The sequence below is a fragment of the Erinaceus europaeus genome, chromosome 12 (assembly GCF_950295315.1).
Source record: "Erinaceus europaeus chromosome 12, mEriEur2.1, whole genome shotgun sequence".
In the NCBI taxonomy this organism is placed as follows: Eukaryota; Metazoa; Chordata; class Mammalia; order Eulipotyphla; family Erinaceidae; genus Erinaceus; species Erinaceus europaeus.
This window is the reverse complement of record NC_080173.1, coordinates 23,960,753-23,975,684: the sequence shown is the minus strand read 5'-3', so window position 1 is coordinate 23,975,684 and position 14,932 is coordinate 23,960,753. Positions and strand designations below refer to the sequence as shown.

Here is a 14,932-nt window from a genome sequence, read left to right as displayed (position 1 = left end):
GTCCTTGTGCGTCGCACCATGTGTGCTTAACCCGCTGTGCTACTAATTATTAACAACTAAGCATTATACCAGACAAATTAGAAATTTTTTGTTTTGTCTGTAGTTCTGTCTACAGCTCCCAGGGGATGTTTTGGCCATACTAGGGTAAAGACCTTCAGGCTAACATGAAGCCTGTCTTATCTGATATCCCTGAATTATGCCTACATCCTTGGGGTAAGGTCCAGATTTGCAGAGTAAACAAATACTCTGATATAGTCACTAGAGTTGGAGATAACAAGTCTGACATACAGTGGTCTACGTATTAGGAGAGAGACCATGCACTTATGCATGGCCTTAAAATGTTTTATGTAGACCCTTAAGAGGTTTATACTTGATATAGCTGTATGCACACATACCTAATGACAGAGGGACAGGTTGCTGCTTGAAGAGTAGGCAGACACACATGTAGGAGACATTCAGGAGATACTCGGCCAGAACCTCACTGTGAGATGTATGTAGAGTCTGCAGCTCCATTAAAAACCTCTTTCCTCTCACTACTAATGGTGGAATGAATTTTATCTCTCAGCCCTATGATGCAAACAGAAGTCTTTTTTCTTTAAATAGGCACTTAGTTTCTGAATAAAACTGTATTTATTCCAGAAAGCTTCTGTCTTCATAGATTTTTTAAAAAATTTTTTAAAAATATTTTTTTTAATTTATTATTGGATAGAGACAGAGAAATTGAGAGGAGGGGGAGAGATAGAGAGGGAGGGGAAGACAGAGAGATACCTGCAGCCCTGCTTTACCACTTGTGAAGCTTTCCCCTACAGGCGGGGATCAGGGGCTTGAACCCGGGACCTTGTGCAATTAAGATTCTAAGGTTAAAAATGAACCTTAGAGGAGGTCGGCGGTGGTGCAGTGGGTTAAGCACATGTGGCGCAAAGTGCAAGGACTGGAGTAAGGATCCCGGTTCGAGCCCCCGGCTCCCCACCTGCTGGGGAGTCGCTTCACAGGCGGTGAAGCAGGTCTGCAGGTGTCTATCTTTCTCTCCCCCTCTCTGTCTTCCCCTCCTCTCTCCATTTCTCTCTGTCCTATCCAACAACGAACAACATCAACAATGGCAATAATAATAACCACAACAAGGCTACAACAACACAGGCAACAAAAGGGGAAAAATGGCTTCCAGGAGCAGTGGATTCATGGTGCAGGCACCGAGCCCAGCAATAACCCTGGAGAAAAAAAAAATGAACCTTAGAGACATAAGCTATAACTGATTAATATTTTTATCTTTTGCTATCGTAAGTAGAACTCTCAACTGGTTTGTTACCTCAGCCACACATGTATAGACCTCTCTAACTCCATCTCCAAGTGAAGAAGCCTTACCTTAAATCTAATTAAGTATATACCAGTTCAATGGCGTATACTAGTGTGTGTGTGTTCCAACAGGGTGCCAACTTATTTTATCTGATAGCGGCTGTTTACTAATAAGGAAATTATGAAAGATTCTTAATGATTCATATCATTTCCTCAGTACTTCAGCTAATTAAACAATCTGCTCATTCTGCATTCTGAGAGCTATCTTAAGCATTTTGAGGTGTGGACTGCAGAGAAAAATGAACAACTGGTATGTGTGCTCTCAAGAAGCTGGAGAATGTATAGAAAGCACAGACATACAATAATCTGCCTCAAATGACAGATTCTGATACAGAAGTAAACCATGATTCACAAGATGGTAAGGGCAGAATGCTAAAATGTGTATGGCATTTGGCAGAAGAAGAGAATTTCTGAAGGCTTCTACAGAGAAAGTTACACTTGAGTTGAGTCAAAAAGGATATGTAGTGTTTTGAGAATTCAAATACTTTGAAATTTGCAGGGAAGAGGAATGAATCAAAAATGACCTAGAACTGGCCAACTCTACAACTTTCTTAAAAACAAAACAAACAAAATCAATCTCATTTTAATATCTATGACCATCAACAACAAAGTAACTTATTCTATGATAATACAAACCTAATTTTTGTTCTTTTAATTAAATGTCACAATTCTCTTGAGTGTCATAATGACACTTTTTGATGTGAGACCTATCATCATATGAAGATTATTAAATTGAGGTTGGCAAGGTAGGGGTGAGGATGGTAGCCTATATCTAATTAGCTCTCCTTTAGAAGCCTTTGCTGAACTTACATGAAAGATACTGTAAAATACTTTTGACTGACAGGAGTTTTTCAGGCTACAAGAGAAGCAAACCATCTGGAAATTCTGAGCTTGAGCACATTTCAAACATTTGCTAAAATATATGCTTGAGGAGGCAGGCACAGTAAAGGATCTCTCTCTCTCTCTCTCTCTCTCTCTCTCACACACACACACACACACACACACACACACACACACGGACAATGAATAATTTAAAGCAGTGAATGAAAAACATACCTGCAAATACCACTTTACGCCGCACCGTGAGATTGACATGGCCTTGCTTGGCAGCTTGTTGCATAAGTTGGACCACAAGTTGGTGTGATTTTCCAATTACTGGTGTCCCATCCACACAGATTAATTCATCCCCAGACCTCAGGCGGCCGTCTGTATCAGCAGCACCCAGTGGAACAATGTGACCAATATAAATCTGTTGAGTAATTAGATGATAGATGAAATAGTGACCTTTTTGTTCACTATTAACTTACGGCCTTCACATTCTCAAAGAACAATTCAATCATTCATTCAGTTATTACATAAACATTAACTGAGTGTCCTCTGGGTACCAAACATTGTGTTGGGTGCTAAGCAATTCTTATATGGTGGGAAAAGAATTTTTTTTGTTCGATCCTTTGATGTTTACCAGTGATATGATGATTCATTCCTTTTCTTATTTACAGAAATAAGTCATTTTACAGCCTTAATTTACAAAAACTTACCTCCATTTCTATCTACTTGGAAATTATCCTTGCAGAAAATTCTGCTAATTACAACACTGATACTGCTTTAAAAAAATGTTCAAAACTATACCTAACAATAAAGACTGTACATTAGACATTATTAAGTGAAGCCGTGACTGTCAGGTTTGACACTCCCACCTCAGCACATTTTTAGCTCTTGTACTCAGAGCTGTTTTCATACGTAGTATCTTCATCATTCACTAAAATGTGTTCTCCTTGCTAACATTGTAATCTTGGTCAAGGTGATTAACTTTTTTGTATCTTTATCTTATGATGTAAAAAACAGGGATGACTTCAGGCAGTGTGGAACTGTTATATAGTAGTTAGTACTCTGTTGTGTGGAAAATAGGTATGAGCATATGTTAAATGCCACTGATATAGTTCATAGCACACACTGCATACATCATATTATTTTATGAGGGAAATAAAAAGTTGTATTTTTAGCTGTTGTGACTCTTTTACAATGATTTCTGTGACATTATACTATATTTTTAATGGTGATTTAATATTGATTTACAAAATCATGGGATAACAGGGATCTATAATTCCACATAGTTCCCACCACCGGAGTTCTGTGTCCCCATTCCCTCCAATGGAAACTGCAGTAGCTCTCCCACGGTCACAGATGTGGGTTGACTATTATTTCTATAACTGTCTATATTTATATATATTTGCCCATTTTTTTTTCCTATGGCCCTATCTTCTCTTCCTTTCTAAGTCACACCTACACTTACTTCTGAATGTCCTTATTTATTCCTCTTCTCTATCTGGGTCTTAAAGGAATTGGAGTTCAGAGCCCTCTAGTCATCTTCCCCTAACATTTCTCCCTCACTGGGAGTATGGACCAAAATTCCATATGGGGTACATACTATTCCATACTATTCTTTTTTTTTTTTTTCTTCCCTTAAAGAGGAAACAGGCACAGGAAGGTTAAATGTTTCCTAACCTTATTTCAGGGCCTTTTCTCTTTACTTTTGTAAGGACAGTGGTCCCATTTTCTCTAATGTTTCCTAATCCCCCTAGAGTGCTTTCTGTGTGCATTCATCAACCACCCGATATACAAAGTCAACTAACTACCTGCTGACAGACTGAACAGAACGAGCCAGAAAGATCAGACCACTATTTTATTAAGTGATATCTTCTTACGCCTGTTTTGCTTTTTTGCTATCATTACCTTTGGTGGGGAGCCACTGCATTTCAAAAGTATGAATACAACTTCTTAGTCTCAATCCAAAAAGCACTCCACAAAATGCAATACATAATGCTCACTGATCGAGCTGCAGAAGTTACTCTTTCCACTGGCTAAACTAACTCTTGGTGGTTTATCAATGCTGCCAATTTGCTTAGAAGTCTTATAAAACAAGCACAAAGGGGTGAGGTAGAGAATACTCACAGGTTCTCCTGGTTCATTCCCACCCAGAATCCTAAATCCAAAGCCAGTCTCTTTTCTCCAGAGGAAGATGTCTTGTTCTTGGTAATCTGGAACTGCAGAAAGGGGAGGAGTGGAATATGTTTCTGATTAAAGGAATGAACACAGTTATGGAATCTACAGTGATGATGCTTAAGCAGATGTGTGCTTACTTAACTCAGACAATAAAACACAATGATCTGGATGAAGACACAACAGAAGACAGTGGGCACAAATAAACAAAGCACCTAGTCATTGAGCCCCAAGTTTTTTCAAAGGACTAAGTATTGTTTAATAAGAGACATCAGCCCTGATAAATCAGAGATCTGTATGACCCCAGGGGAATTAAGTAAATTGGAACGCCATGTGCCAAGCCACAAAGTGGATACCCAAGTCTGAGAAGAAAGTTCACGCTAAATCAGAGGAAGCCTGTGTCGGAAGGTTTAGAAGGCCAATTCAGTCACCATATATGACATCAAACAGAGGATAAAAGAAAGCAGCTTGGGTTAAGAAGAATTTTCAATTAAAAAAAAAAATCACTTTTTTTTCCCATAATCAAGACCAGCAATGCCAGCAATTTAATTTGTTATCATGTTTACCCTAAAGGTTACTTTTAAACTATTACTTCCAGATTTACTAAGTTCGCTAAGACTTTAATACTATCACCAAAAAAGTAGCCAGCCTCCATATTCTTAAATCCAATAGGGACAAAAATGTTCCATATTAAAAAATCGTATTTCGTGCTAAAATAGCTTAACATTTTTACTGTAGAATTTGCCTATTTCAACATTGTAAGTTCTAATGTATTATTCAGTAACTTATTTTATTTATAAAACTAAGAAATGATCCAGGGCTTTAAAAAGAAAATACAATTTTTCAAGAAACAATTTTTATTAAAAACATGACTTCTGTACATGGAATTTATATACCACTCTATTACTTGACTAATGTAATAAAAAGAAGATATTTCTATTTAATATTTTAAAGCATACATAGTATTCTTTCTGGTTTATAAAATTACATGTTTTATTTAAATAGAAAAATATATAGGCCAGTGACAGTTGTACCTGAAAGAGATTTTTCAACTGTTCTACATGCTTTCTTATTTATTTGTTTACAGTGTATTTTGGGCTGAGGGGCTGTGTAGGCCTGAGAATTTAATTCTTATCTTCTTTGATTTTATACACTAGGATAAGGATAAAAAAGGAGGTAGTTTGGATTTCAAATTGGCAAAAAAGCTTAAAATGTACAGTGAATGAATATGCCGAAAGAAGCTAAATGAGCAGGTAGGTCCATGCCAGAGGAATTTGAATCCAATAGTTTTGCTTGAGCTATCTTAATGCCATGCTTCACATGGTGTATTTTACTCAATACTTTTTTTCCTTACTATTATAATTTCTGAGCCTAAGCTGTAAAACATCATGGAACATGGACATAAGCAACATCGTAAGACTCTCCTAAACACAATTTAAGAATGGTATTTTCTTTAGAGCACTAAAGTAACAAATTTACTTTCTGTTCAAATAGCTTGATACAGGGTATTTGCTGTAATAGCCTCAGTGAAATGAAAAATTAAATCAAGCTGCATCTATGTCTTGGGTTCACTCAAGCAGGAGCATCACTCAAACAGACCAGGAGTGCTTTCTTGCCAGCACCAGTTACCTGGCAGATTCTGTGTCAAGTCTACTGAGCCTCTCTGTGACGATGGAAAGGGTCTCTGCAGACACCTCCAGCCCAGAGACACTTTTCTCAGCACCATTTTGCACAGGAAAGCTTATCTATCCCACACCGATACTAGAAGTAGCAAGTTTCTACCTTATTAATGCTCATTTAGGTGTCAGCCACCAAGGTATGAGTGGCTGTGGCCAACTGATTTAGGCTTATCATACAGTTTATTCCACAGGGGTGGGGACAAAGCATTTGTTTCTCTTTCAGAATAATTTAGGAATGTGGCAAATTAATTCAAAGAGCTTCCTGGTGAAAAAAGAAGGTACTCAATGACATGAAGATGCTGAAGATGCCAATGCTGAGTTGAGAAAATACATATGCACAAACACAATAGATTAACACACAGACCTATTACAAAAAAAGTCTTCTGGTACTTTAACTTTGTCATATTAACAATTGTACTATACCGCCAATGAAATACCATGTACCAAATATATAACTTTGATGATGAATTGGTACTGAAATATAGGATTGGATCCCAGTGCCACTTTATTCCAGGGACATTTGTTTTGTTTTTTTTTCCTACCAAAGTAGCCCCCTGCCCCAGGTGGTTTTTCTTATTAAAAAAAAAAAAAATCAGGGGCCAGGTGCTGGCACATATAGTAATGCACAAGGATTTGGGTTCAAATCTTGAGTCCCCACCTGGAGGGGAAAAGCTTCGCAAGAAGTGTCTCTCTCTCTCTCTCTCTCTCTTTCCCCCTCTCCTCTCAATTTCCTTCTGTCCTATCAAATTAAATGATTTTTTAAAAAATCATTAGATTAGAATGTTAGGAGGTAGCAGGACAAAACTATCTTTTTGATTTTATGCGGGACAATCTTAGTAGCTGGTCTCCTTTGTTAAGTCAAGGACAACACAGCAAAGCAGTCAGAAGACTTCCTTTGATAATAAAAAATGGAATCACCAGGTTTGCAGGAAACCTTATGGTGTCTCCATTACTATGGATACACAGCACATTACCAGACACAGCTTAACATGCCTTTGCTTTTTATCTCATCTTATCTTTGCTCTCTGCTTGGTCAATAAGAGTGCCCAAACATTCCTTCCTGGTATTTCTCTCACTTACTTCCCTTTTCTAAGTTTCTCCCCAGCCCCCCAGACCCATGGGAACATCAAACACGATGAAAAATAATGGGAAAATATAAGTTTCAGTAGATTCTTACTCTGACATTCTCCAAAATTCGAGGAATTGATTTCTCTCTCTCTTTCTCCCTTGCTCAATCCCGATGCAGGCGAAGGTGACATAGCTGGAATATTAATTTCACAATTTTGCAAAACTTAATGTATGTGCTTTCTCTTAGTTCATTTTAATTTAGTTTTGATTGATAAGGAATGTGCACTTAAGCTTTCACAGTAAAGGTCATGGCTGCTGTAGACTTTGAAAGACTATAGTTGGATTCTGTTGGTTTCTTTTTTCCCAGTGTGCTTTTCTTGTCAAAAAGCTACAATTTACAATCATACCATTGACAATTACAAAGAAGTACTATTACCATCATAGACTCTTCACGCTTAATTATACCCTGGAGTACACATTCCATATGACCTTGTTTTAATCAAGTCATGAACTTTAGGGTTGTCTAAGTGTCATTTCATTTAGAAAAAAAGTTAAGTAGACCTGTGTGACTTGCACACTGTAGCATTCAATTAAGAGTATCATGTTCCTGATAGAATTTTTTTCTTGTGTTGCTACCTGCTCAAATGAATTCTGGGCCGTTCAACCAGAATTTTCTTATTTCGAGACACAAATTATGAGATCTGACCAGAATATGAACAAACACACAAATAAGAACTATCATAAAAGCTCTTGAAATTTGGAAGTGTACCCATACTCCTTAAATGCATGATGATAGAGAGACCATTCGTCTGTTCCATATTTGTAATTGTGTCTCTCCCAATCAGGACAGGTTTGCAATATTGGTTAGTATGACAGCTCTTGCATTCCTTCTTCTCAAACTAGTTTGTGAACAGGCAAAGTTTCAGTTACTAGCTTTAGGCATTCTTTTATACTGAATACTATTATACATTAGCTGCTCTGAATTAACACTAATAAGATTACATCAGCATCATTTTTAAATGATGTACATAATTGGTGATTTATCACAAGACTTTTAAGGAATTTCCATAATTGCTTTTGTTTTCAACTAAACATTTAAGCTGTTCAAAGGAATTTCTTCACACATCTGCAATTCAGATAGATTCATTTTGACATTGCTGCTTTAACAGGTGGCTGTATTGAGAATATAATATTTTGCAAGGCATTTAGACCATGTTAAAGAATTTGAGCAGAAGTTTCCACTTACAAAAAATAAAAGAAGCTTTTTTAAAGTGGGGCAGCATGACAGATACAATCAAGGTGCTGTTACTGAGTTTATTTTTCTCTTTTTCTCAGGAGTATTTTACTCATTTTTACATGGGGAGGAGGTGCACAGGGAGTCATCTTGAACAGAGCTATATAAGCTGCTTTTTTCTCCCCCCCCCCCCCACTGAAAGACAAGATAAAAAACAACCTCAGGGACTAAGAGAAACTGATCTGGAATAAAACAAAATACTAGCAAAAATACATGATTTATTTAGGTTCATTCCTAGGTACTATGAAAAAAAATCTGTGACAAAGAATAGTTATCACTGAGATGAGATGTCTTATTGCTATCCTAATTTAAAATTTAAAATTTTTTCATTATCTTTATTTATTTGTCAGAGAAATCCAGAGAAAAAGAAGAGGAAGAGAGGGGAAGAGACAGAGAAACACTTGCAGCGCTGCTTTGTCACTTGCAAAGCTTTCCTCCTGCAGGTAGGAACTGAGAGCTTGAACCTGAGTCCTTGAGCACTGTAACGGGTGCTCTCAACCAGGTGCACCACCACCTGGCCCCTCCTCATTTATTATTGAGAAAGGAAAATCCATGTGAACTTTGACATCAATAAGGTTGCAAGGATGGCTCAATCGTGGAACCCCCAATCACCAAAAAAGACACTGTTTCTCGGGAGTCGGGCTGTAGCGCAGCGGGTTAAGCGCTGGTGGCACAAAGCACAAGGACCGGCATAAGGATCCCGGTTCGAACCCCAGCTCCCCACCTGCAGCGGAGTCACTTCACAAGTGGTGAAGCAGGTCTGCAGGTGTCTATCTTTCTCTCCTCCTCTCTGTCTTCCCCTCCTCTCTCCATTTCTCTCTGTCCTATCCAACAACGACAACAACAATAATAACTACAACAATAAAACAACAAGGGCAACAAAAAGGAATAAATAAATAAAAAATAAATTAAAAAAGACACTGTTTCTCATTTGTGCCTGCTACATTATATTCCCCATATTTTAGAGAATGTGGAGGCACAAAACTGGTGCCATTCCATTATTACAATCAGACTGCCACCTGAATAATCTTGGATGCTTAAAGTAGATGGTCATGACAGAATATAGTTCTTTCTTATGATAACTTTTAAAAATCTGGATTAAACACCAATTTATTAAATAATGTTGTGTCCCATCAAAGTGAGACTAACAGTTGGGCTAGTGGCTTCTATTAAATGGAGGCCGTAGAATTGTCTCTCAATCTGCGATGCCTCTGCCAGTGCTTCAGAATATGACCTATTTTTATCACAAAATGATTCATATAAAGGTAACTGTGTCAGCAATGTGTACTGTATTGAGAAAAGCAGGGGTACTGTCAATAAAGCAATATCTCAACAGCAACTGAAGTTGGGACACTGATTGGAAGAGCCATATGGTGAGAGAGAGAAATGTGAAGAGAACATGAGAATATTCTTCTTTATAAAACATTTCTTCAGAGCTGGGCAGTGGCATACTCAGTTGAGCAGGCACATTACCATGTGCAAGGACCCCGGATTCACAAGCTCCCTGTTCCCACCTGTGAGAGGTGGGCATAGCTTCATGAATGGTGTAACAGTGCTGCAGGTCTCTCTCTCTCTCTCCCTCTCCACATCCCCTCTCAATTTCTCTTGGTCTCTATCCAAAATAAAAGAATAAAATAAAATAAGAAAGAAAAGAGTTCTTCAGGGGATAGGTGGTAGCACAGCTGCTTGGTCATACATGTTATATGAAAGGACTAGAATTCAGGGACCCAGCCCCCATATGCAGCAGGAGAGCTTCACGAGCAGTGGTAGATTATTGCAAGTATCTTTTTTTCTCTTTCCCTACCCCCCCCCACACTTCCTATCAAATAAAATGAAGGGAATTTTTTTTTAAAGGAAACATTTCTTCAATTAAATCACTACAACTGGTAAGAAGACTCAGTGAGGCCGGATCCCAGTTCATAGCTAGCAACTACTACCCTTGTGAAGGATGTCCCAAATAGGCCTAGAGTCTTTTGGCCTAGAGTCAGGTATGCTTTAAGGTCTTTATAGTTGAGACACTAAGTAATCTCTTTTCATATGATTTAGCTTTTGTCATCAGAGAACTCTTAGCCAAAACAGCCTGTTTTCATATAAGTGGGAGAAAAAAAGCCTAAATTCATATAAATCAAAATGGCAAATTCCATGCACTGTTATATTAAGAAGGCAATGCTATTCCTACTTTGAGGAAGACAAAGATGAAGGGAGCCCTGATGAATTCTAATGTCTGATAATCAGAAAGACTGCAGACTTGCTTTGTGCCCCTCACTCGCCGAATCTCACCTACAAGTATAGTGAACTTTACTTCTCATGCAGGGATACTGGCCTCACTCCAGTTGTTTTGTTTGGGTCACAGAGGAGCTGCTTTAGCCAGCAAAGGCAAGGCTTCTGAGCCAAGTCTAAGTGGGTGGGCGAGAGAGCCAAGAGCACCTCCCACATCTCCCACTACCTCTGAGCCTGGACTTTCCAAGGGACTTTGCCTGGGAGAACAACACAGCTGTGGCCAGAAAGGAAATCTGTGTAGAGAAGTGCAGAGACAAAAAGCTGGGCAAAAGGATTCACTTCTTTCTTCCAGTTTTAGTCAAGTCTTTCATCCTCGAACTTTTCCCTCAAATACACTCTCCAATCCCAGGACAACAATTACTGCATGTACTTCATTCATCCTTGCTTTATCTGGACTAATCACACTTGCAAGAAAATGTTAATATTGGCAAACATCCACAAAAGGGTGCAGTTACATTATTTAAGATAAAAGCATTTGGGGGACTTTTGTTGGTAATGATAAGATAAACTATTATTAATTTATGATAACTAGTCTATTGAAATTTCATAGTAGAAATAAATATCCAGGCTCTATGGGTGAGATTTATGAAATAACAAGTTATGACATATCACCTCTAATCCATATAAATCAAAATGGCAAAGCAAAAGGAATGCACTTAGCCACAGCATAAAAAAACTAAAGCACAAACCAATTACTATTTGTTTAAGTGGAATGTTCAGAACAACAGATAATGGGGGGGGGGGGGGGAACAATTGTATTCTTAGAAATCAACAGAACACTAAGAAAGCAATTATTTATTTTTCCCCACTACTCTGAAATCCAAACCAAATACATTTAAGTTCTAGTGCATATTAGGGCTATTTGACAAGACAAAATTCAGAGGATGTTACAATCTCCACACAGGGGAGAATTAATGAGACAGCAGCTCTTATCTATCATTTCTTTGAAGTGAAAGGAAAAAATAAATTCATCTTTATTCAAGCCCTTTATCTATGACCATCCATATCTACCTCTTCCCAAACTGAAGACATAATGGAGTCCCCATGAACATCCAGCTGTCACTGCTCTGTGCACCTTTTGCCTTTCATCTAGTTTTACCTCTATCCAGTTCACACATGAACCTTCTATTTTTAGTTAATGGTAAGAGCAAGTTGGAACCCTGGGAAGAATCTGGGAAAGACAGGAGTCAGGGTTCTACTCACGTCGGTTTTCATACATGCTCCTGGACTGAGCCCAGATTTTAAAAGGATCTGGTTTTTTCTGCCCAGAGCTGTCAGTTTGATCTGGAGCTGGGGCCTCTGCAGTTGGGTACTCCGGGAGCACCTGGGTGTTGTGGCTTGGTGATGCCGTGTGCAGGCTTCGGTGGCTGGAAACACTGTGCTGGGAGCTATTCTGGCTGTCTTTTCTTTCCAGTGGTTGCTGAAAGTAAGTGAGTGAGAGGGACAAGAAGAGATTATTATTGGTCCTCTGAGTGGGTGTTTTCTATCAGCTTGTCTTTGTTCAGCACTTCTGCACACACATACATAAATACATCAACAACATTTTGGCTTCCACTTTCCTCTAGCTAATACTGAATGCAGATAAATCCCTAGGTGATTGGCAGACACAGAGAGGGGCGGGGCAGATGGAAAGACATAATCACAAACTAGGCTGCTCTCTGGACTGTGGCAGGAAACAAATCCAATTTTCATCACAGGTTCTTCACGAAAATGTAGGGCTCTTTATTGCAAGATGTTCACTTTAAGGTCCTCAGTTTTTGATAAAATATGTGACACTAAATACCACAGTGTTTAAACACAAAGTTAGAATACATACAAACACAACTGAGGCTAAAAATAATTCTTGAAATTCTACTACTTTCATATTTCAGTAATACATTACTTTACTTCCTACTGAGGGTAGGAAACATCAGTTCTTTTAAAATGTTAGAAAAAGGGATAGAATGGGCCAGATTCTTTAAAAATTATGCCTAGCATTGTATGTGCACTTGTACTTACATGGATATTAATAACTACTATGTGAAGAACTTTCACAATTCTTAGCTAATCAATTTTACAGGCATCACATTTCATTTCTTGATCTCTTGACACTACTGCTGGTTGAAAACCAAGATCAAATTTTATATATGGGTTGACCTCAGAGGGTCAGTCTTCTTAGATTTGCAATTTGTCCAATATCCAAGTAGGGACAGAGTATTCAGAGGGGCAGAGTTTCATTTAAATTCAACAGAGTAAGAAGGATCCTGTTCTTTAAAACCTGTTCAACAGAGAAGCTTCCCATTTTAAGAAATGCTCTTTGTCTGAATGGCCTCTGAATGGAGAGTAAAAACCTAGTGGTCGGGAAAAATCCCAGAGGGGAAATACAATAATTTCAGTCTTATTTTCTCCGTTAAAAGATGAGAAAATTCCAGGTGTTCAGTTTCCCCAATTCAAAATATAAATTTTCGAATCCTGCCCCTCACGTGACAGGTGTCATCATCTCTCTCTCTCTCTCTACTGAGCTGCTTAGAGGACTATAAGGGGCCAGAGATCAGGGAGGGGGCATGTCCTCTCCTATGCATTCTGTATTTCTTATATTCTCTAAGCAGTTTTATAAAAATCTTTGACCTAGAGTATTCCAATCACTAAAGCTCTTCATAACATCAAAATCTTTACCTTGATCTTACAATCAGCCCTATCAAAAAGGTTTTTCCTCGACCTCTCAAGGTACTCACGATCATTCCTTCTCCATCCCCATGGTCATTCCTAAGGTTCTTCATACTTAATTTCAGGTTGCACTACTCCCTCTTCTTCCAAAACTCATTTTGAATTAAGGATATGAAGAAAGCCCAGCAAGGAAACAACTTTCTTTACCCTTGACTATTATCGATTACAGATCCTAATGCCAGTTCTGGCAAAGTTACAGTTGAGGAAAAAAAAAAAAAAAGAAAAACATTCAAGTATTTAATGAAAGTAAGACAAAACATTTAAAAGAGACATTTGAGGGACTACTTTCTATACTAGCAAAGAAATCTTGAAAAAAATGTATAAGAGGATCAACTCACGAATATTGATGGAAATTGAAGGTCCTGGTAAAAATATCAGAGATGACTTTGGGTGGTAAAAAAACATCATTGCTGGGGGTTGGGTGGTAGTGCAGCAGGTTAAGCACACATGGTGCAAAGCGCAAGGACCCAGGCAAGGAACCAGGTTCGAGCCCCCGGGACCCTACCTGTAGGGGGGTCGCTTCACAAGCTGTGAAGTAGATCTGCAGATGTCTATCTTTTTCTCCCCCTCTGTCTTCCCTATCCTCTCTCAATTTCTTTCTGTCCTATCCAACAACAGCAATAACAACAATAATAAGGACAGCAACGATAAACAACAAAAGGGAAAAAGTAGCCTCCAGGAGCAGTGGATTCCTAGTGCAGGCACCGATCCCCAACGATAACCCTGGAGGCAAAAAAAAAAAACCAAAAAAACACTGCTGCATGCCATCATTGCTTTTCTAAGAATAGGGTACTCATTCAGAACTGGCTGAATCAGCATTCCAAAGATTTGGGAGAGATTCTTGTTCTGTCAACTTCCAGCATTGCCCTACGGAACAATGAATTTGGCTGACAGGCTGAGATACCTGATTTTCTGCCCAAAAAGGTCAAGATCTACCTCATTTATTATTTATTTGTTTTATATACTTTAAAAAAATATTTATTTATTCCCTTTTGTTGCCCTTGTTGTTTTATTGTTTTAGTTATTATTGTTATTGATGTAGTTGTTGTTGGATAGGACAGAGAGAAATGGAGAGAGGAGGGGAAGACAGAGAGGGGGAGAGAAAGATAGACACCTGCAGACTTGCTTCACCGCCTGTGAAGTGATGCCCCTGCAGGTGAGGAGCTGGGGGCTCGAACCGGGATCCTTCTGCTGGTCCTTGTGCTTTGCACCACGTGCGCTTAACCCACTGCGCTACCACCACATCCCTTCTTTTATATACTTATTACTGGACAGAGACAGAGAATTTGAGAGGGGAGGGGAAGGGATAGAGAAGAAGAGACACCTGCAGCCCTGTTTCATCACTCCTAAAGCTTTCTCTCTGTAGGTGGGGACCGGGGACGTGAACCTGGGTCTTTGTGCAGTGTAATATGTGCATTTAACCAGGTGTGTCACTACCTGGCCCCTCCAGATCTATCTTATATGCAACCCTGAATACATGCTGGGGAGTTCAGCCTGAAAAGGTTAATGGAAGATGCAATCCATTTTCTCTTTTGTATCTGCACAGGAATTT

At 38.7% G+C, this 14,932-nt stretch overlaps 1 protein-coding gene across 30 annotated transcripts in view; it reads right to left on the bottom strand.

The window, feature by feature from the left end:
• Positions 1–14,932, bottom strand: part of MAGI1 (membrane associated guanylate kinase, WW and PDZ domain containing 1) — a 721,510-nt gene that overhangs the window by 28,179 nt on the left and 678,399 nt on the right. For 19 of the 30 annotated variants that reach the window (XM_060202946.1, XM_060202948.1, XM_060202949.1 and 16 more), the window contains 4 exons: positions 11,878–12,094; positions 7,210–7,293; positions 4,306–4,397; positions 2,410–2,602 (listed from right to left, as the gene is read on the bottom strand). In XM_060202946.1, the coding sequence (XP_060058929.1) occupies positions 2,410–2,602; positions 4,306–4,397; positions 7,210–7,293; positions 11,878–12,094 (586 nt within the window). The remainder of the gene's footprint in view (positions 1–2,409; positions 2,603–4,305; positions 4,398–7,209; positions 7,294–11,877; positions 12,095–14,932) is intronic. The other 11 variants (XM_060202953.1, XM_060202959.1, XM_060202963.1 and 8 more) reach the window with 1 other exon arrangement.